Consider the following 23619-nt stretch of genomic DNA (forward strand, 5'->3'; position numbering starts at 1 on the left):
CCCGGGAGCCGGCTCGGCTCGACTCGTTTACATCCCTATGGTGAAATGAATGGGGGAAATAGATGCATTTTATGTATTTATGTAAGCAAGAAAATTCTATGGTGTATTTGATGATGTACTGCTTTTTCCCAATTTTCAATTGATAATATAAGTTCATAGTTGATTTATATTTCATGTTTCCATTTTTGGGCTCTTTTTTCCTCTTGAGTTCTGTTTATAGCATTAATAGTTATAATGCCTGCTTTGCATGTAAACTTGGTATGGTATGGATCATTTCTGCATTTAAGCGCTGAACAAAGAATAGAGACAAAATTGATTTTTTTTTTTTTTAACTCTTGGAGAAGGCTTCTTTTGAGTGGAAAAGAAGAAGAAATAAAATATAACCGTGTTGGAAATTTTGTAAAATATATTATGGGTAGTAAGTTAATACAATTGTATGCTGAAACTTGGAAAAGAATCCTCAAGCAATCTGCCTACTTTCTTTTTACACTAATCATCACGAGTGGATTATTTCTTGTCAGTAATCAAAACAATGCAATACTTTGAAGGGGTCATAGAGAAATCAGACTGCAGCTTCTATTGACATTTTTGGGATTTCAGTAAATCCTACAAATTTCCTAATAACAGGAAGCCAAAAGTTGCAGTTGTTGGAAGTGGGCCCTCAGGCTTGTTTGCTTCTCTTATGGTTGTTAAATTTGGTAGAGATGTTACGTTAATGGAAAGAGGACAGGCAGTTGAACATAGAGATTAGTTCGTTATTAAAGCATGCCACGTTCTGTTTGCTTCTTCAAGCTTATTTGTTGGTAGTGCCTTTTTCCTTTTCCTTGAGTTGTACCCATGAATAATCTTTGGCCACTGTAACATGCTACTCCTGATGTAGTGAAATGTAGTTGATGATTCTTGCACTTGTAACATGAGATGATCTTTGGCCATTGTAAGATGAGATTCTTGCACTTCCTCATTCAGCTGATGATTTCAAGGGTCAGATAAGAGACAAAAGGATATGGAACTTTATGATTTGAAGCATAAGAAGAAACGGATATTATTATTTTTTATATGATACTTGATTGTGAGTATAAGACTACATACACTGGTAATGTGCAATTCAATATAGAAGGGATTGTTTCACATTTGTACATACTAATGCGTTATTTGCCTCAAAAGGACTATAGAATTTTGAAGTAATTTGTACGTTTGAGGTTTCAATCAAGACAAGTTTTATATTTCAAAAACATGTTTCTTGTTATTGAATTTTGACTTATGTTAGTGGTGGAAATGAAAATTAATTACAAATGAAATTGGTTTTAAGAACTTCAAAGACTATATTTGAATTTTGACTTATGTTAGTGGTGGAAATAAAAATTAATTACAAATGAAATTGGTTTTAAGAACTTCAAAGACTATATTTGGCTCATATTTAAAACGTTCAAATTATTTTTCATCAACACTTTATTAAAGAATGTATGGTTAAAAAATGAGTCATTTAATACATTTCATCAACACTCAAAACATTTTTCACAAATTTCAAAATTTATATGTTATTTAATACTATATTAACATTAAAACAATAAATTTTATTGAATAATCGAATTTATTGAATAAAATATTATAAAAAAATTCTCAAAAATTTCAAAATAAATGTGTTTTCAAGTTTTATGTTTCTAGAAATTGTTTTTCAAAATGACAAAAAGAATGAATTTTCAACAATTTCAAAATAGCTACTCATAACACAAAACTTAAAATAAATTCAAAATTGAAACATGAAGAAAACAGACCCTTAGTTTCTAGATTTTGAGGATGCTGAAAAATGGTTTTTGAATGGTATACACATGAAACTTCAAATGAGTCGCTGAAATTATTTTTTTACTCATTTTATGCAACATATTTCGTGTCAATGTTTCAAAACTTGAATTGATAGACGTCACTTCAAGGTGTTATTTTAGCAACAAAAAATGATACCCAAATCGGGGCAAATTTTTTACTCTATAAGCCCCTATTTGTTTTTATTATCTGGCCATTAAAATAAAAAATATAATTGTTATGCATCATATCAAGACATCATATTTGAATTTCTATATTTTGCGTGAGGTCCGTAACGACTATATTTTTCATTCTCATTCTTACATTAATGAAAAACAAACGGGGCTTCAAGAGTTGTATCAACTAGAGCTAGGTTCGATAAATATACTAACATTTGAATTTCAAGCTCGTCCTAAAATTGGTAGTTTTTAATTTGTGACTAGGGAAAAGCTAGATAAGCACGATTTAATGTCTGTTTAAAGTACTTTAATTTATTTTTACAGCCACTTTTCAACCCCTTTTTTGACCCAAGTCGGGTCCATTCTGCTGCCTTCCTGATGATTTGCAATGTATCACATTTTTTCAGAAGGATTGTTGGTACCAATGGACAAAACCACCCTCCAATATCAAAGCTAGATGACCAATTGAGGAGAGTGGTTGCGAGGGCAGTTTTGTCATTTAGTACTGTGACCAACAGTTACCCTCCGTTTGAATTCTACTGCGCTATCTGACTTTATAACACATGGGGCCCACACTAGTTTGAGAAATTGACAAATAATGTGTTTTAATGGGGGCCAAATGGGGGCTTAATATGTATAATGTTTTTTCATGAATCTCAACGAGACAGGTGATCTTGAGTAAGGCAGACCATTCATTCATGAAATTAGCTCCAACAAGGATGATATAATTTTTAAAAAATTACTATAGAAAATAAAAGACAAGTGCTTCAACAAATAAAAATAAAATCCTGTAAATATTTCTTTATTTATATATACTTCATTTTGACGCATAATATCATCAACTTGAAGCCTAGGAGAGGGTATAATAATCGTGAAACCAATTTAACTAAAAATGAACCCAACTCAGGTAGATTTCATGCGAAGTCAAGTTAAGTTTCGTGTCGGGTCCAATTGAAACCCTCAATTTTTAGGTCATTAAGAAAGGACGATTTCATGATACCACAAAACTGGGATAAAGAAAATTGGACAGGGGCAATGTGCCCCTGTCGGCTCCCCCTCCAAGAATAGGCGCCTTGCCCTATCCGTCTAGCATAAAGCCCTTATTTGATACCCATTTTTCTCAAATTACATTTTCTCCTATCTTCTTTTCAATTATACATTTTTTAATAAAATAATATTACACGAAAACTAATAAAAAATTCTTATTTCTTAATTACACATTCTTCATTGATGAACTATTTCAAAATGCATTCTTATAAAAAATGGGAAACAAATAGGGGCTAATTGATAATTTAGATAGGTTTAGGTCGATTTTTTGAACCTTCCTATTTTGTTTCGGGTTGAAATTTCGCCCGATCCAATTAATTGAGTTTATTATGAGGTTGTGTTCAAACCCAATCCAAACCGTTTTGTACCAAAGCCCATCTTCACCTAACAGGGCCAACCAAATGGAAACGAGGAAATGGTGGCCAATGGCTGTCCCACCCACCCACTTTTCCACAAAGGCCTTTGACCAAAATTTTTGCAATAAAAAAAAAAAAGAAAAGAAAAAAGAAATGTAAACAAAATTGTTATGGTCGAAAATATCCCCCTCATTTGCAAACCAAGAGAAGAGAAATAAGAGGAGAAAAAGAAAAAAGAAAAAGAAAAAAACGAGTTCTGATCCGTTGCCTACCGACGACCCGGACCTCTCTAAACACACCACGATCAGCCAGAGAACGCCATTTCTGGAAAGTTAGACACGTTCTCTATAAATAATTTCTTTGAAAATGTGAAAATTTGAATGTTTAGGATTTGAATGAGTTAAATTCAATTTTTTATGGTTAAAATGGAAGAAAAGATCGAATTTGAAGTTGAAATATTGGAAAAACTGAAAAAATGAGATTTCGACGAGCTCCAGGCCGCCCGGTCCATAATGGACCATTAGGTCCGGGTCCGGACCCGACAATGGTTCATATATTTTTTTTTCATGAATTTATTTTAATTTTTATGTTAAAAAATGTAATTAAATATGAAATAAATAATATGTTAAGATAATGAACGAAATATTTAAAAATAGATTAAATAGAATTTTAATATTTTGTTTTGACTTAAATATATGTTTAGTAATTAAATAAACGAAATAAATAATAAATACATGTTTAGTAATTAAATATATGAAACAAATAAGATACATTTTAAGAAAATTAAAATAATTAATTATGGAAACAATAAATATAATTAATTAAAGAAATACTTGAATGAAAATATTAATATATTTTAATTCAAATAAATAATCGAAATAGAGTAATTAAACATGAAATTAATAATATACATAATTAACGAAATATTTAAAGAATAAATGAAATTGAATAATAATTTTCTTACTTAACCAACGAAGATAAATAATTAAAGAAATAGTAAAATGAAAAATCGAATAAAATATTATTATTTTTATTCAAATAAATAATCGAAATAGAATAATTAAATATGAAATGAATAATATACATAATTAACGAAATATTTAAAAAATAAATTAAATTGAATAATAATTTTCTTACTTAATCAATTAAGATAATTAATTAAAAAAATGGTTAAATGACAAATCGAATTAAATATTATTATTTTTATTGAAATAAATAATCGAAATAGAATCATTAAATATTAAATGAATAATATGCATAATTAACAAAAATTTAAATAATAAATTAAATTGAATAATAATTTTCTTACTTATCGAATTAAGATAATTAATTAAAGAAATAGTGAAATGAAAAATCGAATTAAATATTATTATTTTTATTGAAATAAATAATCGAAATAGAATCATTAAATATTAAATGAATAATATGCATAATTAACAAAAATTTAAATAATAAATTAAATTGAATAATAATTTTCTTACTTATCGAATTAAGATAATTAATTAAAGAAATAGTGAAATGAAAAATCGAATTAAATATTATTATTTTTATTCAAATAAATAAGAGAAATAGAATAATTAAATATGAAATGAATAACATACGTAATTAACGAAATATTTAAGGAATAAATTAAATTGAGTAATAATTTTCTTACTTAACCAATTAAGATAATTAATTAAAGAAATGGTTAAATGAAAAATCGAATTAAATATTATTATTTTTATTCAAATAAATAATCGAAATAGAATAATGAAATATGATTTTTCATGGTCCGTAACGGACCATAATTCGTTTCGACTATCGGTGCCGACCTTCACTTCGGTTCTAATATTATTTTCTCTATCATTTAAAAAAATATACGACTTCAATAAAAATAAAATTAAATACTAGGAAAAGATACTTACCGAATTAAAGTGCTGAAATTTAACGAAATATTTTTTGTGAGGTTGATAACTGATAAGTTTATGAAATTTTGAGATTGAAGTGGATGAAAAATGAAAGAGTTTTTATCGTGTGAAAAAGAGTGACTTCGTTTTAAAATCTCAATTGAGAGGTGTTTGGATTTTAATTTGTAATTTAAGGATATTTTGATTTTTTTAACAGATTTCCATTTTTGTAATTGAATAACTCATTTAAGGGTAATTTTTTTCTTTTATACAAGAATAGATCTTTGTGGTGAATGTTAATTTTTTTAATTAAAGTAGAAAATTTGTTGTTTAACATGACTAATATTAAGCCCCTTTTTGGCCCCCATTAAATTATATTTCATTACATTCGATTTTTATCTCTCCTATTTTCAATCACACAATTTTTCATAAAATAATAATACACGTAAATCGAAAATTTTTCATTCTTTTTCAACCACTCATTTTTTCAACAAAATACTATTCCTCCCATTTTCATTACAAAAAATGAGGGTCAAACGGGAGCTAAAAGTACCCAATGTAAATTACGATCAGTCAACTCTCAAGTCCAGTGGAAAAACATTCATCTTGGCCGTCTATTATCGATGTTCTCTCTTAACTGTCGATTCAGCTCCAGTCTTAGAGTTCTGCCCAGTGTCACTGACCCTTCAATCCGACATGGCACTAAATGATTTTAAAATCCGGATTTGGAGTCCGCTATAAATAAATTCCCCAAACAGTACCCCACCATTTCGAAGTGTAAAAACGTTAATCAAAAGAGGAAAATGAATGAAAACCAAATCACTGAGGGAGCTTCGAAAAGTGCTTTCAGAATCTCGTAACTCTGCACTCAAATCTCTGTAAGTTGTGTATATTTGCATGAATTTCTCTTAAAATCTTAATTTCTGCTGTGTTTAATGTGTCTGTTGTCGTTTCTTCATGTGTGTTTTGAGGTAAGAAATTGCACCTTTGTCACCTAGGGTTCTGGATTATGCTTCGGAAAAATAACTTTCCGACTGTTCCTTTTTTTTTTCTTTGGCGAAATTTTGGTTCTTTCATGTTTTCTTCGAGTTTAATTGCTGTGGGGGAATTCTGTGGATCTTATCAGGGCTTGTTGTCGCTGTATGTTTAAGCATAATTTTGTATTTATATTTGTGTACACATAAACATTTGCAGGAAGTTGTGGGTTTTCCTTAATCACGTATGCATGTTCAAAATTTCGAGTTCATGCTACAGCTTTTTTGGTACCCCATTTATTTATTAAACTTGGGCTCATTTCTGGGTGCTTTGTGATTTCTGTCTTTGTTTCTTCATTTGTCTATTTTTCGCTTTTAAATTTATATTCTAATAAACAATGATGTTATCTTCTAGTTTCTATCTGCAGTTTATTTTGGATCAGTGAAAACGGTTATAGGATAAGCTCCAATCTTTGAGTTTCAGTTATTATGGGTGAGGAGGATGGCCAGTCAGATAAGCTCGAGGCAGCTGCAAATGGGAATGATAAGCTGGAGGAGAAGAGTGAGGTTGTGACAGAGAAGAAAGGCGAGGAAAATAATGGAGTAACAGAGATGGAAGAAGATATAAAGGGTGATGGGAAAGATGAATCCAAGAATATGGAAGTGGACAAAGTGCAGATCAATGAAAGCAAGGAAACTGAAGAAAAAGAAGCAGAGAATGGAATAGGAGAAAAATATGAAAAGGAAGAATCCAAAGACAAAAAGCAGATGGAAGAAACAAAAGGAGAAGAAGAGAAGGAAGAAACCAAAAGTGAGGGAAAAGAAGATGAATCTAGCAAGAAGCCTGACGATGAGGCTGAAGATAAGGTTGAAGGAGATGTTGACGAAGTGAACGCTGAGGAGGGAGAGCCAGAGGAAAATAAGGAGGTAAAAGGATCGAAGAAGCAACCTAGAACCAAAAGTCGTTCTGGACAAAAAGACAAGAGTAAGAAGAAGAAAGCTGAAGAGGAGAAACTAGAAGCCCCCATAGAGAAAAAGGCAAAACAAACTAAAACCCCCACCAGGAAAATGGAGGAGCCTAAAACAACTACACCTTATGCAATTGAACGCCCTGTACGTGAACGAAAATCCGTAGAAAGGCTGGTTGCTACTATTGAGAAGGACAACGCTAAGGATTTCCAAATAGAAGAGGCATTTTCTTTAATGTTTCACTTTTTTGACCAACTTTTTATGAATGTTCATTTTACTGTTTAGCAGTTAGCATAATGATCTATTAATGATGATATACTTTGTGACATAATAATGTTTGTTTGCAGGGTCGTGGAACTGCATTGAAAGATATCCCTAACGGTACATCTTTTTATTATTTCTTTGGCAACAATTTACTAATGAATTCATGTTCACTTTAAATTGAAACAGCAATGAGAGTTGCAGTAATACGATTCTTGAATTTTAACTCTAATGTGAGCAATATGGATATGGTGAATTTGCCCATGGTGATATTATATACATGATATAACGGCTTGGGCACAAGGCCCAGTTATACAGCTAAAGACACGCCTTTCTCCATTTTATTACCTGTTTTGTACTTGTCTTGAATTTGATCGAGAAGTTTGTTGTGGTACATTATATGCTAGGATTTTTCAGTTACACCCGCTGTGGGCAGGCCCACAAAAGAAAATAGAAATTCTCTTGTATGTACTATTACATTTATTTTTTGTTGTTGTATAGCTACGAAGCTATAGAGATGAATACAGGATTGTTTTCTGAACTGTATTTTTGTTTCAGTTGCTTACAAGTTATTGAGAAGAAAGACTGATGACACCTTCAAATTGCTGCATACTATACTCTTTGGAAGGAGGGGAAAGGTGAACTTTTGAGTTCCTGTATAGAATTCGGGCTCTCCTTCCTTCCATGCCATGCTCTTTACCTTTTTCTGTCTCTCCTCTTCTTCTTTTTCGTTCATTTAGTGTAAAGTGTCATATCACTTTATTCAGTTATTTTGAAAAAGTCTTGCCATTGGATATTCATGGATTTTTGTGTAGTAACTTTTTTATGTGAATGATACTATTTGCATTCGAAGTTTGGCCATTAATTTCTTCCAGAACCGTTAATGCATCCTGAACTTCATGTATTTTGGGATGCGCACAATATAGTTAAACATTTCATGTGGACAATTTAATATCTAGTTTCTCTCATCCGCTGTTGACATTCTAATTTAAATTGGTATCGTTTTTGGAGCTGCTCACCACTTCAGTTTCTTAACTACTCACCTTATATTTTTTGTTATTGTGTTGTTGATATCCAAATATACTTTTATAAGCCTCTGTTTGCTTGACCACATGGTTCTGACACTTTTGTGTTGAAGATGCGGAAGCATTTCAATATTTTTTGTGATGCTGTTATATCTTTGAGATACTTGCGATAATGTTTCCTTCATAGTATGATTGTGTAATCAATATAGTATCGTTTCTTTTGTGCTAGATTTTAATTTGAAGGGTCTTTCACATTGTAATTTATAGATAGACGAGGTTACAGAATCTCATTTTTATTCTTCAATATGTGGTCTGAATCATATTATCCTGGAATCAGAGCCTATTGCCTTAGGTTAAACAATGTTCGCTTCCATTATCCAACGAGTGGGCTTTTGCTGCTCGTCCTGCCAGGTTGTTCCTTTTTTTGTCTTATCCTGTTCAATCAGTACTATTTTTCCTCATCTCATGGCCTTTGATTGGTTTATATGTTTTGTTTTGTGGAAAGTCGGTCAAGTCATTATTCTGCAATTTTAAGACTCCTCACACTCATCACAACATCTTTGGAGCTAAATCCCATTCAAGGTCTATTCCATTTTTTGTACCTTTCAGCTTCCCTGCCCCTTTCTTACTGGTGGAGCCCTAATTTTCTCATTTTGTTTAGTTATGTCAATAAATAAAAATAAATCTTTTCTTTGTGTTGGTTTCAATCCACATTTTACACCTCAAAAAATCGTTTTCATTAAATATCAGACCTTTTATATGGCTTTTTCTATTTACATGTTTAGTGACCTAAAGGTTTCTTCCTTTATTGATTGGTTCCTGACCTTGCTTCTAAGGGTTTTCCTTTAGCAACTGATTCTTGACTTTGCTAAAGGATCTTTCCATTATTGATTGATTAGTGGTCAACGAAAATAGGGTTTAATATTGGTATGTCGCAACCATCCGAAACTAGCCAACTGAATATCTATTGGAAGCAATTCTACGGTCCCTGATGGAGGATAAAGTCATGGCCTATGATTTTACCCAATTAGCTTCTTTTTAATTTTCATTCCAATTATTATATCAAAGTCAATTTACTTCTTTACATGGTTTTGCTTAATCAAGGTAGGAAGATTGTTTTGAGTCCATAATTATTCAAGAAATTTGTAATAAGGCTATATGATCCCCACTATGTTTTCTACGAATTGGTGGTGAATTATTTTGAATAAAAAATCTGTAATCTTTTGGAGTGTTCTCCAATTGTCTGTCGATTGTTTGGTATTCGTTTTTTATGAATCAGCAAATTATTGACTCTCAAAGTACTGGGTTTTCATAGAATTAAAGATTCTTTGATTGTATTCTTCATTCTTGTATCATTCCACTATATCATTGTTGGAATTGAGGCAAACCATGTTCATGATAGATTAAGGTTGCTGTTCGTGAAGCTACGACCTATGAATCGTGAAGCCGAGATAGCTGAAGTTATATTACATTAGAAGCATTTTTGTCCCTTACAATCTGGAGATGGAAGAATCTTTGGATTTGGATGGTTGTGATGACTCTCTAAAATTTGATGAGAAACCGAACGATGCTATCTCCAAAGATTGGTCCAGTGAAGTGAAGGGCATTTCATTAGTTGTCAAGAAATATCCTAGAAGAGTTTTAGGTCTGTAAATGCTATCTTCTTTGTTTTCTAATCCATTTCTTCAACTTCATCAATTTTCAACCATTTGTTTACAAGCAGAGATCCTCGTTTTTATCACATGAGTACACATCATGTCTCGGGAAAACAAAGTTTGGGCTTGGATAGATTTTAAAAACTATTTATTTCTTTAGTGAACCTACCTCTTCTGTAGAGCTCTTTGAAGCATCAAATGGAAAGGGAATAAATGCGGGAAGAGAAGGCAAGGTCCTGATTGAGGGATTTCTAGAAATATGCATTGGCTCCTCTAGCTCTTCCCAAACCATAAAGAACTGAATTGGACTCGGATGGTACCTCTTAGACCTAAGCATCGATTTATAGATGGTGGGGAATCATGGAAGAACTGAAAAAATTCCTCAAGAAGTTATGTTATACGAATTCTCTAAAAAAATGTCGCATTTCTCGAGAAACTTATTGTTTGGAATAGCAAAACTACTATTTTTGGCGTTTAGAAAAAGTAATGTTTCAAGGATTGAACTTTCAACCCCTCTGTGAATATGCTATGAATATAGCAGTCACATATTGGCTTTTTCATGACCATCCGAATATATGTTGGAAGCAGTTCTATGGTCGTAGTTTTAAATCTTGTGATTGTGCCCAGTTAGCATCACTCTTATTGTCTTTCTATTAATATCGCTAAATAGTAAATTTACTTCCTTTCAAAAATAGATATATGTTGGAAGCAATTCTGTGGTCCCTGTTGGAGGATAAACTCGTGGCATGTGATTGTGTCCAATTAGCATCTTTTTTGTTGTCTTTCTATTATTATTATTAGAGTCAGTTTTCTTCCTTGCATAGTTTTGCTTAAACATATAGTAAGATAATTTCTTGTCCTTAATTGTGTAAGAAATAAGGCTTGTAATAAAAGTATATAACCCCCTCTATGTCTGCAACGAATAGGTGGTGAATTGTTTTTTTAATTAAAAAACTTGATATCTTTTGGAGTGTTCTCCAATTGTTTATCAATTGTTCGGTATTGTTCTTTTTACGAACTAACGAATTATTGACTCCCAGATTTTCGAATATTAGTATTTAGTAGAATCATTGAGTCTTTGATCTTGTTCATTCTTTCTTCATTCTGCTACATCACCTAGTGCTCGAGGTTTTTTCTTCACCTTGTTGGTCCCCCATTTTTTAAAACTCATTTTTTCCATAACTCTTTGCAATTACACATTCTCTCCATAAAATAATTTTGTACGTGAACTCATTTAACTTTTCCATATTTTTTAGACACTCATTTTTCAAAAGAATTACTTTTTTCATGAAATCCATTCTCAAAAAATCTATACCAGAAAGGGGCTTCATAGAATCAACGAGTCTTTGGTTGTGTTCTTCGCTGTTGTGTCATTCTGTTGCATCAACTTGTGCTTAAGGTTTTTTCTCAGTGACCGATTCTTGATCTCGTTCTCAAGCTTTTCATTTTAATTGACGATTTCTTCGCCTTGTTCTTGAGGTTTCTTTATCTAACAATTCCTGGCCTTCTTTTTTTAATTATCATTATTGCTTCCTCCATGAAGTTTTCACATTCATATTCTTTTTATATGAATTTCAGCAACGACATGCATATATTTTGTCCATTAAAAGTTGCAGATATCATTTCCATGTATCATTCTTTTGGGCAGTTTGCATTCGATTTAGTTCCGAACTTATTTTGGTTGCTACTTATGGGGGATGTTAAAGATATGGAAGCATTTCCATATTTTCATGATACCATAATAACTTCCAGCTTCTTATGATATTTTTTTCCTCCAGATTATGATTCTGTAATCAATATACATCTCTTTTTTTTTTGTCAGCCGCATGCTTTGCTTAATTACGTGGCTTGTTCACTTGTAATAATTCTAATGACTTTATGCAGGCAGCTCAAGTCAAGAACAACATATCCAATTTTTCTGGGTTTGTGTGGCCTGACAATGAGGTAAATCTCTATATTATGAGTTGATGGATTGTGCATGAACCAATTTGCTATTGCCTGCAGTGTCCCAACTCTAAGCATGTAAAATGCACTTTTTGTCAGGAAAAGCAAATGATAAAAGTAAAAGAAAAACTTGACAAGTGTGTCAAAGAGAAATTGGTGGAATTCTGCGATGTTCTTGATTTGCAGATTCCCAAGGCTAATACAAGAAAGGTCTGTAGATATCTTTCTTTTTTACATTAAGCTGGAAACTTCTACATTCACATCCATATTGCTATTGACCATTCCCTTAATGGGAAATACTGATTCTCGAGTTTTTGCTATTTTTTGATCTTTACATTCTTATTCTGAGATATACTTATGCATGTATGTTTTAAATATCTTGCTAGTGCTATCTTATTAACCCTGAAATCAAGAAATATTGATTGGATATATTGGATCTCTCTTACATTGCTTTCAGTGATGGATTAAAATTCAAACTGTCATTTGTGTGCATCCAGGAAGATATTATTGCAAAGTTGATTGAGTTTCTGATGGCTCCTCATGCCACAACCACGGAGTTGCTTGCTGAAAAGGAGCAGGTTCTCTACTATGCTCAGTTTTTATTTTATTTTATTTTATTTTTTTTGTCTCTCTTAACTAGGTCAACGGGAATAAGTAATTTATTTGCTTTCACTTAGCTTGTTCATGTTCAATTACCTCCTCTTCTTTGCCAGTCAAGTAAAGGCAAAAAGCGCAAGAGAGATGGGAAAAGAAGTGAATCAGAAATTGGGAGTACACCTTCACAAGGATCAGCTAAGGTATCACGCTTTCTTGTTAGTTGTTTGTATTAGAAACTAAAAAGTTTTAGCAGAATAATTCTTCATGCATGATGATAGAAGTCTTTGTATATGTACCATGAGTAGGTTTTTGCTGTTGCTGTTATCATTTTACTTGTGCTTTTCATTTCTTTGGTGGGTGGAATTGGGTTTGGTTATGTTGATGCATTCTTGCGATTCCTCCACTTTCAGTCACATGCTCAGATTAAAACCCTTGGTGCGATACGGCCTTAGGAGGTTTGTGTTTGCAGCATTGAAATATTTTTCATTTGTGTTAATTATGAAGAGAATAATTATGTCTATCATTGGGATTCCGAATGAAAGCAGAAAGGGACTCTGAAGCCAAAGAGTACTCCCTTTTTGTTACATAGGTTTCTTCGTATTTCCTGTACTTATTCAAGGATGATGTCATCTGCAACATGCTCAACTTTAGTGTTCATTTGACAAAGAAATCTATCGCTGATCTGACTTTTGATTAATGTCAAGATTGTTATGAAGCCTGTACCCCTCACGTCCAAAATAAAAGAAATGAAGCAACACACAATTACACCAAAATGGAAATATTATGTGCATTCTGTTGATGATGATATCGTGGAAGCTCAGCTGCCTAAATTCAATTAGAAATATGAAATTGAAATAAAGAACATTTTCAAAGATGATGTGTGAAATTATGTTCATACATTTGGTCAGTATATCCTGTTCATCAATCTCTATATATTTGGGGTATTTCCAGAGTCAAAAGAGAGGATCGAAAAATAATGAGGAGAACAAGAGCATTCTGGAAACTGAAGATGAATCAGAAGAAGAAAAAGAGGAAATGCATGAAGAGGAAAATATCGACGATGCTAGTGAAAAATCCGAAGAGGAGATTTCCGAACATGCTGAAAGTAAGAAAGAGAGTGAATCTGAAGATGATGAGTCTGTCAAGTACAGAGGAAAGCAGAAGCGAAGTTCAACAAAGTCTCCAGCAAAGAAGAAATCAGCTGAAAAGGGAAAAATTAAGAAAGTTGCACTTGCTAAAAAGGCCAGTCCTCCAACTAAAAAAGCTCGTGCAAAATCAACGAGTCGCTCCAAATACAGTAATGATAATAGTGCAAAGAAGTCTTCTGGTAAGCAGAAAGGTGAAGCGCTTGAGGAGAAATCGACGACTTCAAAGAAATCTGCACCGAAGGAAAGTACTGGTGAGAATTCTAATTTTTATACCCTTGAATTTGAAGTGACCTTCTGCTCGCTTTAGTTCTCTAATAAGTGTTCTGGTGACCAGCCAGAATGCTATCTCAAAGTCTGAACTTCCTAACAAGTTACAAAGTTGGGACCTCGGGAGAAGCTTTTTTCTGATGCTCATTTTGTATTTTGTTCAAATGAAGGAAAGAAGGCAGTGAAAGGCAAACTCAAGCCCAAGGAGGACAAGCTAAAGCCAAGTGACGATGAACTCAAGAGTGCAACGTGTGAAATTCTCAAAGAGGTGGACTTCGATACGGTGAGAATCTCAAAAAGCCTTCAATTTTAGAACTTGTTCATTTTACTGCTTTTTCATATTTAAAATAACATGGAATGGAACGTCTTTTAAAGAACTTGAAAGTTTTCATGCTTTTGATTCAAGACAAATCGTAATTAATAGAAATTTGAATTTCTTTATGTGGAATGGTTTGTGGTTAGTTTGTTTGCATGCCATTTATTTGTTATTCATGTCATTTTTGAGTTTTCATGTTTTTTGTTCTGATTCTAACGTATCAGTGTGCATCTGTTGAACATTGCAGGCGACTTTCACAGACATTCTGAAGCAACTTGGTATGCTCCAATGAATTATTCTTTTCACGAAATTGCAGTCGTATAATGATTAAGAATTCCTTCATACTTTCTTTTCGCGCGAATTATTATTTCTCGGAAATTTCTGTCTTACAATAATCAAGAATTCCTTTATACTTTGTTTTCGCTGCTATCTTCCTTTGGAGTTAATTGGCGAAAATGTTTTTACGACTATTGCACTCCATTTTTCCTTTCTGCAATGCTACATGTATTTCTTAAATTTCATGAACTAGAAGTATCACCAAATAAGCTTATGGCTTTCTGATCCCTAAGAGAATTTGGCATGCTACTGCCTCTTTGGACTGCTCTATCTGATTCTTTCAGTCACCTGGCCAATTTAATCTGAAAAATCAAAACCTTTAAATATATTTCACAATGCTTAGAATTCCATTAGGCATCTACTTAAATGTGTGACTAACCCTTTTTATTTTTTCAGCCAAGCAATTCAGTACAGATCTGACCCCCAGAAAATCATCAATAAAGCTCATGATCCAAGAGGAACTCACTAAACTAGCCGGCAGGTCAGATGATGAAGGTGATGCTGAGAAGGATGGAAAAAAGCCTGCCCGTCGAAGCGCGGTGGCCTGATGAGACGAGATATAGTCATATAGAGAAGATGCAACGCAATGAGCAAAGTACCAGTTTTCTATTCATCCTCTTCAGCTACTGTACAATGTATTCTGTCTTTCTCAATTATATTGGTCCTCTACCGTGTAGAGTGCTCTCTTTCTCTTGTTGAATAGGAATTACCTCAGCTTTTATGCACACATCATGAAAGTATGTAGCATTTCTTTTTCTTCCTTATCTATTCCCATGTACTGACCCTTAATTGCGAAATAGATTGGATGGTTTAGTTTTGGGGTATGATCCATATCTAATGCCATTAAAATCTGCCTTTTTTTGTAAATTGTATTAGTCATTATGGTTTCATTCTTATATTTTCCTTTTGTAGCGTGGCATCATGTTTGTCTCCCTGAAGCGCATTGATAGTGCAGTTGCATATATTCTAGATTTTATGCATCTGTGGCCGCCCTGAACATCAGGCCATCCCCATCTTGTTTGTTGGGTCGATTGATTTGCCAAAAGGAAAAATGTAAAAGAAGAAAACTTGGAGCCAGAAATATTGAATATTTACATTTACGGCTCTGATTATTTCTTTGCAAAGGGTTTACCTTGGTGGACGATCTTGCTTGCGCTGTTTTTGCCCCTAACTTATTTATGTTTCACTTTGGTGCTAAATTTTTTTTTCCCCTAATCAGTCATTAAACAAAAATATTTATTTGACCCAATTTTAGAAGCTCACCTTCATGCTACAAAAATATCACTGACCTCTCTTATTGCATGTGCTCTGAAAAGCTAGCCTAGGCTTCTTCTAGGCTGGATGCTTGCTTTGTCGTTTAGTTAAGCTTTACGATTTTCATGCCAAAGCTTAATTTAAAACTAATTCATAATTTAGTATAAATTTTTAATATGTAATACCTCTGAAACTGTTGAATTTCTAACATGTAATAGATAAATAATGTTAAGTCCCACAAATTTTAATAGAGTACAATTAATTATTTCATGTGCTATACATTTTATATTTTGAAAATGTTGGGGGATTTAAAAAAAAAAAAAAAAAAAAACTCTGCACAGTGACTGTCACGTGTGTTACACGAATTTTGCATTTTTTGTATTTTTATTAGTATATGAATTTTAGTTTTTTGAAAAATTTTTGAAGCAATATCTAGAAATATTTCCATGATATAAGAAAATAATTGCAATTTATTTTATTCATTAGCATTTATAGTACATTTTTATCTCAGCATTCTTCCTTTGGCTGAAAAGCATTTGAAGGTAATAAGATAGGATAACGACTTATAAGTGGTTTGTCCTGTTTAATTTTTGTTATTTGATATTGATAAATATTTTGCTAATGATATGATACGATATGATATATATGGCCATCCGGTACAAAAAGATATGATATGATATAAGCTCTTATCGATTATAAAGATATGATATGACAGTATGATTTATTTTGATATATAAATGATACATGCTATTAGTGATTGTACTAATATTTGTAATCTATCGAGTATTCCCCATACTCACCCATTTTCCTCTATAGCCCTACCTCACAGGTTTGTATGAGTCGTGTCAGAGCGTGACGGTTCGATGGTGTGATTGTGCCTCGTTTCACAGAACAAAAATCTAAAACTTAAGCAGGTAACTTTGTTTCTTTTAATTTGATTGCAATAGACATTTATGTCTAATTAAATTTTGAACATGTTCAGAAAATTGTAGCTGTCTGCTTTCTTGTAAATTAATTAATTTTTTCGTTCCTTCAAATTTTAAGTTGTGCTTTGAGATTTTTGTTCGAAATAATATATGGTATCGTATAATTTTTTAGAGACCATGCATGTATGTTTAACATTTGAAGAATCCATTGTTATTTCGTTAATTATATGCAAAAAAAAAAAAAAAAAGAAGGAAAAAAAGGAATTATATGGCGATTATTTCCTTCTCTATTGCCTGTCAAGTAATATAATTTAACCGAAGCTTGTGGTAACGAGTTACAAATATTTTTTAAATTATAAAACGTAAAACAAAATAAAATAAAAAGATTAGGAAGCGTTTGGGCAAATTCAAGGGAGGGGACATGTTCCCCATCGTCATTCTGTCAACTATTCGGGGCAGGTTGAGACGGATAATTTTGTCGTCCCCATTGGGCCATGTTTGAATCGCTTTTTTGGGGGAAACAATACATTTTAAATAGCGATTTGATATCATTTTAATCACATATTTTTTAATAAAATAATATTATACGTAAATTTAAATCTTTTTCCTATTTTTTAAATATACATTTTCCATCAATTTATTATTTTAAAATACATTGTTAAAAAAAAATAACGTGGCTTGAACACGCACTGATAAAGTGAAAATGAAGAGAGGTATATGCATTGTTAAGCTTAATAAAATCAATAATGCTACATTTACGAAGGAAAAATAAACAGTCATTTCACATAATACACATTAGTGGGCCCACCTCAATAAAAAAATCACATGGGCCCACCCCCATGTGTCTTTCTTGTAAAACCTCTGTGAGAAAGTTGGGGATTTTCCTAATGAAATAAGAGGTAAAATTTACTCAATTAGTCTACACGTACAGGCCAGTTTCACAGGGGAATTACAAGATTTTAAAATAAGCTGACGTGGCAAGTTAAAAAAGCAAAAGAGAAAAGCTGAAGGCCTCAAAATCGTATTCTCTCCTTCAAACCTAAATCCTATATTACCTCCACTCTCTCTAAATTGGAAACTTCTCAAACCATTGAAACCAGCCTCCTTCCTTCAGGCCGACGACGATGCCCTCATCCCCATATCCAGTCGATGACAAAGTTCTTGATTGTATATTGCATTCCCCATTACCCAAACATTTTCATTCGAATCGAAAAGGAGTTTTCTTCTGGTGGTGGTGGAGTGGGTGAGAAGGGCAGTGAGTAAGAGATGCTGATGTTGGACCAACTAGCTTAGAATCTTTTTTTTTGGGTGGGGTTGGGGTATTGGGATAGGCATTGTTCTGCAGGTTGAACCACGTTGAAATCCAGATAACAAAAGTTTATATCTTGATAATAGTCCAGCATGGAATCTACCTAGTCCGGGTGTTTAAATTACACCATTGGACTAAGCTGTTTCTTGATTCCCATTTGAACACAGGACAATGCTGCTAAAAAGCCCGTGCATTCCCGTGCCAAACTTGGAAATTTTCTTTAGTGTAATGCTGAATTTTTCATGTTCACCTGTTTATTGGTAAATAGGAAAGTGTTGAAACATTTTCTTCTTGAAAGTTTTTTGGTACTCATCAATTACTGAAAATGGTCCATGTGACTTCAAGGATAGTTGGATATGATGCTTGGGATTTTTGAAACAATCTGTTATTGAAATGTATGACTCACGGGGAAAAAATGGAACCCAAACTGAAATGCTCAATAGAAAGCCAAAAAACTGAACTTCACAGGTCATATTATATGAGAGCCCTAATAACCAGATTTAATTGCTCAATATTCGAAGCCACAAAAGTGACAATGTCTAAGTGAACTGCTATACAGAGAATTTAAGCTTACAGAATAAGAGAAAGTTTATCCTCTCAAAAGCCAACAAAAACTGCTCAATATTCGAAGCCACAAAAAGGCTGAGTATTTTCTACTCGATGTTAACAAAGCCATTTAAGTTCAACTATGCAATATAAAACCGATGTCCCTGTTCGAAACATAACAGTGTCTGTTTGGCGGATGTGGTTTCAAAGATGGGTTATTTTCACTATTTTCAGTATAAACATCACTTATAACAGCATCAGACACTACATATTACAACGAATATGGAAAATCCCTTTTCCTGTCATCTCATCGATAGCTTCCAACTTCAAGGCTAAATGAAGATGGGTTTGGGCAGGTGGTTGAAAAAATGGGAACAGCCGGTGGAATAGCAGGAGATAGTTGGAGATGGAGAAAGGAGATGCGCCGTCCATGGATTTAGTTTTGGTAGCGGCTGTGGGGGAAGTGGGAAGTGATTCTCGCATTTTCTATCCCTAATTTGAGGGGAGGAAATATTTTGGCGCTATTCTCCAAATTGTGGATTTTTTTCGTTTTTTTTTTTTTTTTTTTTTTTTTTTTCCCTTTTTCGTTTTTTTTTTTTTTTTTTTACTGCCATGTTAGCCCATTTCAAAATCCTGTAAAATGTATTATGTACGTGTAGACTAATTTTATATATTATTTTAAGGTCAACTCAGGTACTAGTAGTATCAAAGATGGTCAGAGGCAAATATGGCACAAGATTAGAAAAATGAGCTAAAGAGCGTGATTTCCTTAATATTCCCTTTTATTTTATCCCATTCAAGTCAACTTGTCAAACAAAATTATTATATACGTAAGCTTTTTTCTTTTTTTAAGCAGAGTTGCCGTTTTTACTTTTGCTTTATATAAAAGAGTTTTTTGAGAAGTAATTTTAGATTAATTTCTCTTCTAACTAAATAAAAATTACTATTAGAAATTTATTTAAACATGTTTAAAAATTGAATTCATATCATAATCTCATAAATAACTTTTGACACTTTAACGTTTGCCAAAGGCCCTCCACCACCTTAGTCAAGACCAAGAAATAAGAGTGATGCGCCTCTCAGGACATAGCCTAATGGTGCAAAGGACAAGAGTGAGATTATCTCACGCCTTGCTGACAGCCGCAGTGTGAAAGTTCGATTTCTGAAACATGAAATTGGACTCTTTATAAGCGCAGTGTACATACAGCTCTTGTTCTCTGGTCCGTTGGGCACATCTCGCGATTTATCTTCCTTACAAAATTTTAGGAGTAGAACGGTGGGGACTCTCAAGATTGGGGTTCAATTTTTTTTTAAGAAATAAAAGTGATGCTATACGTATATCAAAGCATCCGATATTCACCTCAAATAAAAGGTAATTTAATCGAAATGGTCCCTCTCCATACAAGGGAATAGACCCGGACGGACAGCGCATTAAATTCTAAAGCAGGAAGCATAAAACATACCCAGAACCATCTAAATTCTAATGTCAATTTCGAAATCAAACTCATTCATATAATAGATGTATACTTTAATATATATTCAATGTCTCATCATCATAGTCTATCTAAATTAATTATGAAGGAAAGAAGAAAGTCAAGCAGCTACCTGGGCCTTCCTGTAGCAGAAGACGGCCCAGAGCCCATGTGATGACCCGATCCATCCTTCCCGTATCCACCACCACCGCCCATCTGATTATACATACCGGATCCGTACACGTGTCCTTGATGCCCCATCATACCATAAATCCCTTCATATCCACCCCCACTATTTCCCATATTCACAACACTGCCATCCCCCTCACTACCTCCAATCTCCTTTTCTCCTCTTCCGGTTCCAGTCAATGCAGTCTTCTCCCCTTCCATATCACGAAATCTCTGCAGGTAAATCTTTAATGGCTCGACATAATCCTCGAATCCAAGTGTCGTCATAGCCCAAAGCAAATCGTCGCCGTTGATCGTCTTTCTCTTTTCCCTTTGGCACTTATCAGATGCCTCACCGGTGATGAAGCTGATGAATTCGGATACGCACTCTTGGACTGTTTCTTTCGCGTCCTTTGATATCTTTGCGTTAGCAGGAAGAGCTTTTTTCATGATTCTGCTCACGTTTGCAATTGGAAGGAACCTGTCTTGCTCTCTAAGAGAACTTTCGTTTTGGGAGTTGTGGTGACCTCCTGATTCGTTATCTGAATCCGCCATTGATGAAGAAGCGCGAACAAGTATTCAAGGTGAAAAAGAAGATAAACGCGCTTTGCTTTACTGTTTGATATATGCTTTTGACTGTGAACAGTTTAGAGAAATTGGTGGTCGAGAATACAACAAAGCTGAAAATTCAAAAATCAAAACGACGTTTTGAACTGAAAACTGTGAGCTGCTAGGTCATTGACGAATTATCAAGCTAGAAATTAGGGTTTTTAGCAAAAAATTGGAGGGAGAAAGGGTGAAATCGTATCATGAGTTTGTCCTTCAAAAAAAAAAAAAAAAAGGATGTTTCACCAGACTATTCGTTCACTGACAGAAAAATCCAAGAGTCATGGATGAAGCAATCTCATAAACTCAAAAACCAGCTATAGAACTTGTATGTAATCACGCTGAAATTCGTAATTGAGAGACTGAAATAAGGATTTTGGACTAAATTCTAATAATCTAAAGAAGAGAAAAAACTAGAAATTGTAGACTAATTTTCACTGGAAACTTTAATAAAATAAAATTAAGAGTGAATTGCCGGGAATTTATATGGCGCCGGAATATGCTTCTTCTCCGAAGGAATAATCTGAGAGAGAGAGAGCTCAGAGAGGGGTTGGAGTGAAGCCTACTTAGGAGAGAATGTGAGATCCGTTGGATCAAATACTACAATAACGCGACATAAGAGACACGTGGAAGACTCTGCACCGTTGTTTCTCGATAATAAAGCTTGCCGAGGGACGAGTTTTCCGCCGTTCGATTAGCCGAGAGTGGACTGATCTGGACCGTCAACTTCGTATCTGGCACGTGGTCGGCTATGACCGGATTTTTTTAGTGCCCAATGGGATTGTCGTGATGCCCGCCTCATCGGTCTTTAATTATTATCGTCATTTATTTCCAAGAGAGGGACATTTCATGCTGGACTTAATATGACGCGGTGAAAGAAAGGAATTCAAGTGAAAATTTTAAAAATAAGTGATTTGGAATTCACCAAATAATAAAAAAATAAGCTCACAAATATATTAATAAAAGATAATAAAAAAAGAGCTAAAGGTTTACATGGAAATGTAGTTTAAAACAACTAAAAGCAATGAAAAATGAGTTTAATCAAACTAGAATTCTAAAAAAAAAATGAATTGACAAAAATAGTGCTAAAACTTTAAAAATTAGTTTTCCAGGCCTAAACGAACTCGAACGGTCGAAATTCAATGTACGTTACGGCATAGCGGTGAGTATTGTTCCCCTCGTCGTTCTCCTTCCAAAATTGTCTTATCGGACCGATCCGGAATCAAGATGATTGATTTCTATTAGCACTCTTTTTTTTAATATACCCCTTATGTCCTACATCAGTTACTTTCACCTCTGAAGAACTCGACCTCGAGTTATAATCTGGATACAAAGACTTATCATCTTTATGGAACTCATACAAATTTGTCACATTGAATGTACGAGAAATACCTATAGACTCTGACAAATCAATCATGTAGGTATTGTTGTTAATCCGTTTAATCACTTTGAAAGGCCCATACTTTTTTGGTTTCAACTTATTGTAAATATTAGCGGGAAATATCTCTTTTCTCAAAAAAATCATCACCGAGTCCCCTTCCTGAAATTGTTTATCCTGTCTATGTAAATGTGCTGCTGCCTTATACTTTGCATTAGTTTTCTCTAACTTCTGTTTTACCTCATCACAAACTGCTATCGCTTCCTCTACCAACTTTTCAGCAGCAACACTTTTATTATCACCTTTAGGCAATTTCACCAAATCCACCACATGGTAAGGCACCTCTATATACACAATAGCAAACGGAGATTTGCCTGTAGCAGTATGAACTGCACTGTTGTACGCGAACTCCACTTGAGGTAGTGCAAGATCTCACTGTTTAGGTTTATCTCCACAAACACTTCGAACCATGTTTCCAAGAGTACGATTAGTAAAGTCGGTCTGTCCATCAGTTTGAGGATGGGCAATGCTGCTTCGATTCAAATTGGTTCCAAACAACTTCCATAAGGTAATCCAAAAGTGCCCCAAAAATTTTGTATCCCGGTCTGATGTGATAGACTTGGGAACTCCATGTAGTCTAACAATCTCCCTGAAAAACAGTATGGCAATATGTGACGCATTTGAAGTCTTCCGACAAGCTATGAAGTGCGCCATTTAGGAAAACATATCAAGCACCACAAAAATAGAATCTATCCCCTGTTGAGTACGAGGTAATCCCAAAACAAAGTCCATAGCCAGATGTTGCCATATGCCCTGGAGGACAGGAAGTGGCATGTACAACCCAATATTATGTACTTGACCTTTTGACACCTAACAAGTATAACACTTTCTGACTATAATTTCAACATCCCACTTCAGCTGTGGCCAATAATACCTAGCCTCTGAACTGGCTACTGTCTTGTCACGCCCCAAGTGTCAACTTAGACCTCCACCATGTAGATCTCGAATCGATTTTTCATGTAGAGATGAAACAGGAATACAAAGCTGGTTGCCTTTGAATAGATACCCTTCGCCAATATATAAATCCACCATTGATTCCCGATTCACACACTTATTCCAAATCTCCTTAAAGTCAGGATCATCTGCATACAGCTCTTTCAAGCACTCAAACCCAACAATTTCCTGTGATAATGTGATCAA

The 23619-nt window shown here is 33.7% G+C and overlaps 3 protein-coding genes across 8 annotated transcripts in view; 2 read left to right on the top strand and 1 right to left on the bottom strand.

Annotated features, from left to right (window-relative positions):
* The window catches only part of LOC111376850 (cysteine synthase 2), a 12583-nt gene extending 11391 nt beyond the window's left edge, over positions 1–1192 (top strand). For 2 of the 3 annotated variants that reach the window (XM_022999848.1, XM_022999845.1), the window contains one exon: positions 881–1192. The gene's annotated coding sequence lies outside the window, so the exon portion shown is untranslated. Of the gene's footprint in view, positions 1–521; positions 804–880 lie in introns of all 3 variants that reach the window. The other variant, XM_022999847.1, reaches the window with a different exon arrangement.
* Positions 1193–6006: 4814 nt separating this feature from the next.
* On the top strand, positions 6007–15611 carry LOC111376851 (protein DEK-like). Of its 4 annotated transcripts, XM_022999849.1 has the most exons (13): positions 6024–6146; positions 6463–6530; positions 6727–7433; positions 7559–7592; positions 8031–8110; positions 12037–12096; positions 12196–12306; positions 12594–12674; positions 12810–12893; positions 13645–14092; positions 14279–14391; positions 14672–14702; positions 15157–15611. In XM_022999849.1, the coding sequence occupies exons 1-13, from the start codon at positions 6076–6078 to the stop codon at positions 15306–15308; spliced, it is 2040 nt and encodes a 679-aa protein (XP_022855617.1). In that variant the 5' UTR covers positions 6024–6075; the 3' UTR covers positions 15309–15611. The 4 variants fall into 4 exon arrangements, with proteins under 4 accessions (XP_022855619.1, XP_022855617.1, XP_022855618.1 ...); XM_022999851.1 differs by lacking the exon at positions 6463–6530 and having other exon boundaries at positions 6007–6146; positions 6671–7433; XM_022999850.1 differs by lacking the exon at positions 6463–6530 and having other exon boundaries at positions 6041–6146; positions 6658–7433.
* A 4539-nt stretch (positions 15612–20150) lies between these two features.
* LOC111376852 (nuclear transcription factor Y subunit B-3-like) lies at positions 20151–21623 on the bottom strand. Its single transcript, XM_022999853.1, has one exon. The coding sequence runs from the start codon at positions 20988–20990 to the stop codon at positions 20397–20399; it is 594 nt and encodes a 197-aa protein (XP_022855621.1). The 5' UTR covers positions 20991–21623; the 3' UTR covers positions 20151–20396.
* Positions 21624–23619: the final 1996 nt, after the last annotated feature.

Source organism: Olea europaea, unplaced genomic scaffold, assembly GCF_002742605.1.
Source record: "Olea europaea var. sylvestris unplaced genomic scaffold, O_europaea_v1 scaffold1569, whole genome shotgun sequence".
Classification (NCBI taxonomy): domain Eukaryota; kingdom Viridiplantae; phylum Streptophyta; class Magnoliopsida; order Lamiales; family Oleaceae; genus Olea; species Olea europaea.

Bases quoted from the DNA above. Each gene is read 5' to 3' on its own strand.
- LOC111376851 (XM_022999849.1), top strand. From the start codon at position 6,076: ATGAAAACCAAATCACTGAGGGAGCTTCGAAAAGTGCTTTCAGAATCT. The intron at 6,531-6,726 runs GTACCCCATTTA...TTTGAGTTTCAG, and splicing joins TTCATGCTACAGCTTTTTTG to TTATTATGGGTGAGGAGGAT. The intron at 12,307-12,593 runs GTCTGTAGATAT...GTGTGCATCCAG, and splicing joins CCAAGGCTAATACAAGAAAG to GAAGATATTATTGCAAAGTT.
- LOC111376852 (XM_022999853.1), bottom strand. From the start codon at position 20,990: ATGGCGGATTCAGATAACGAATCAGGAGGTCACCACAACTCCCAAAAC.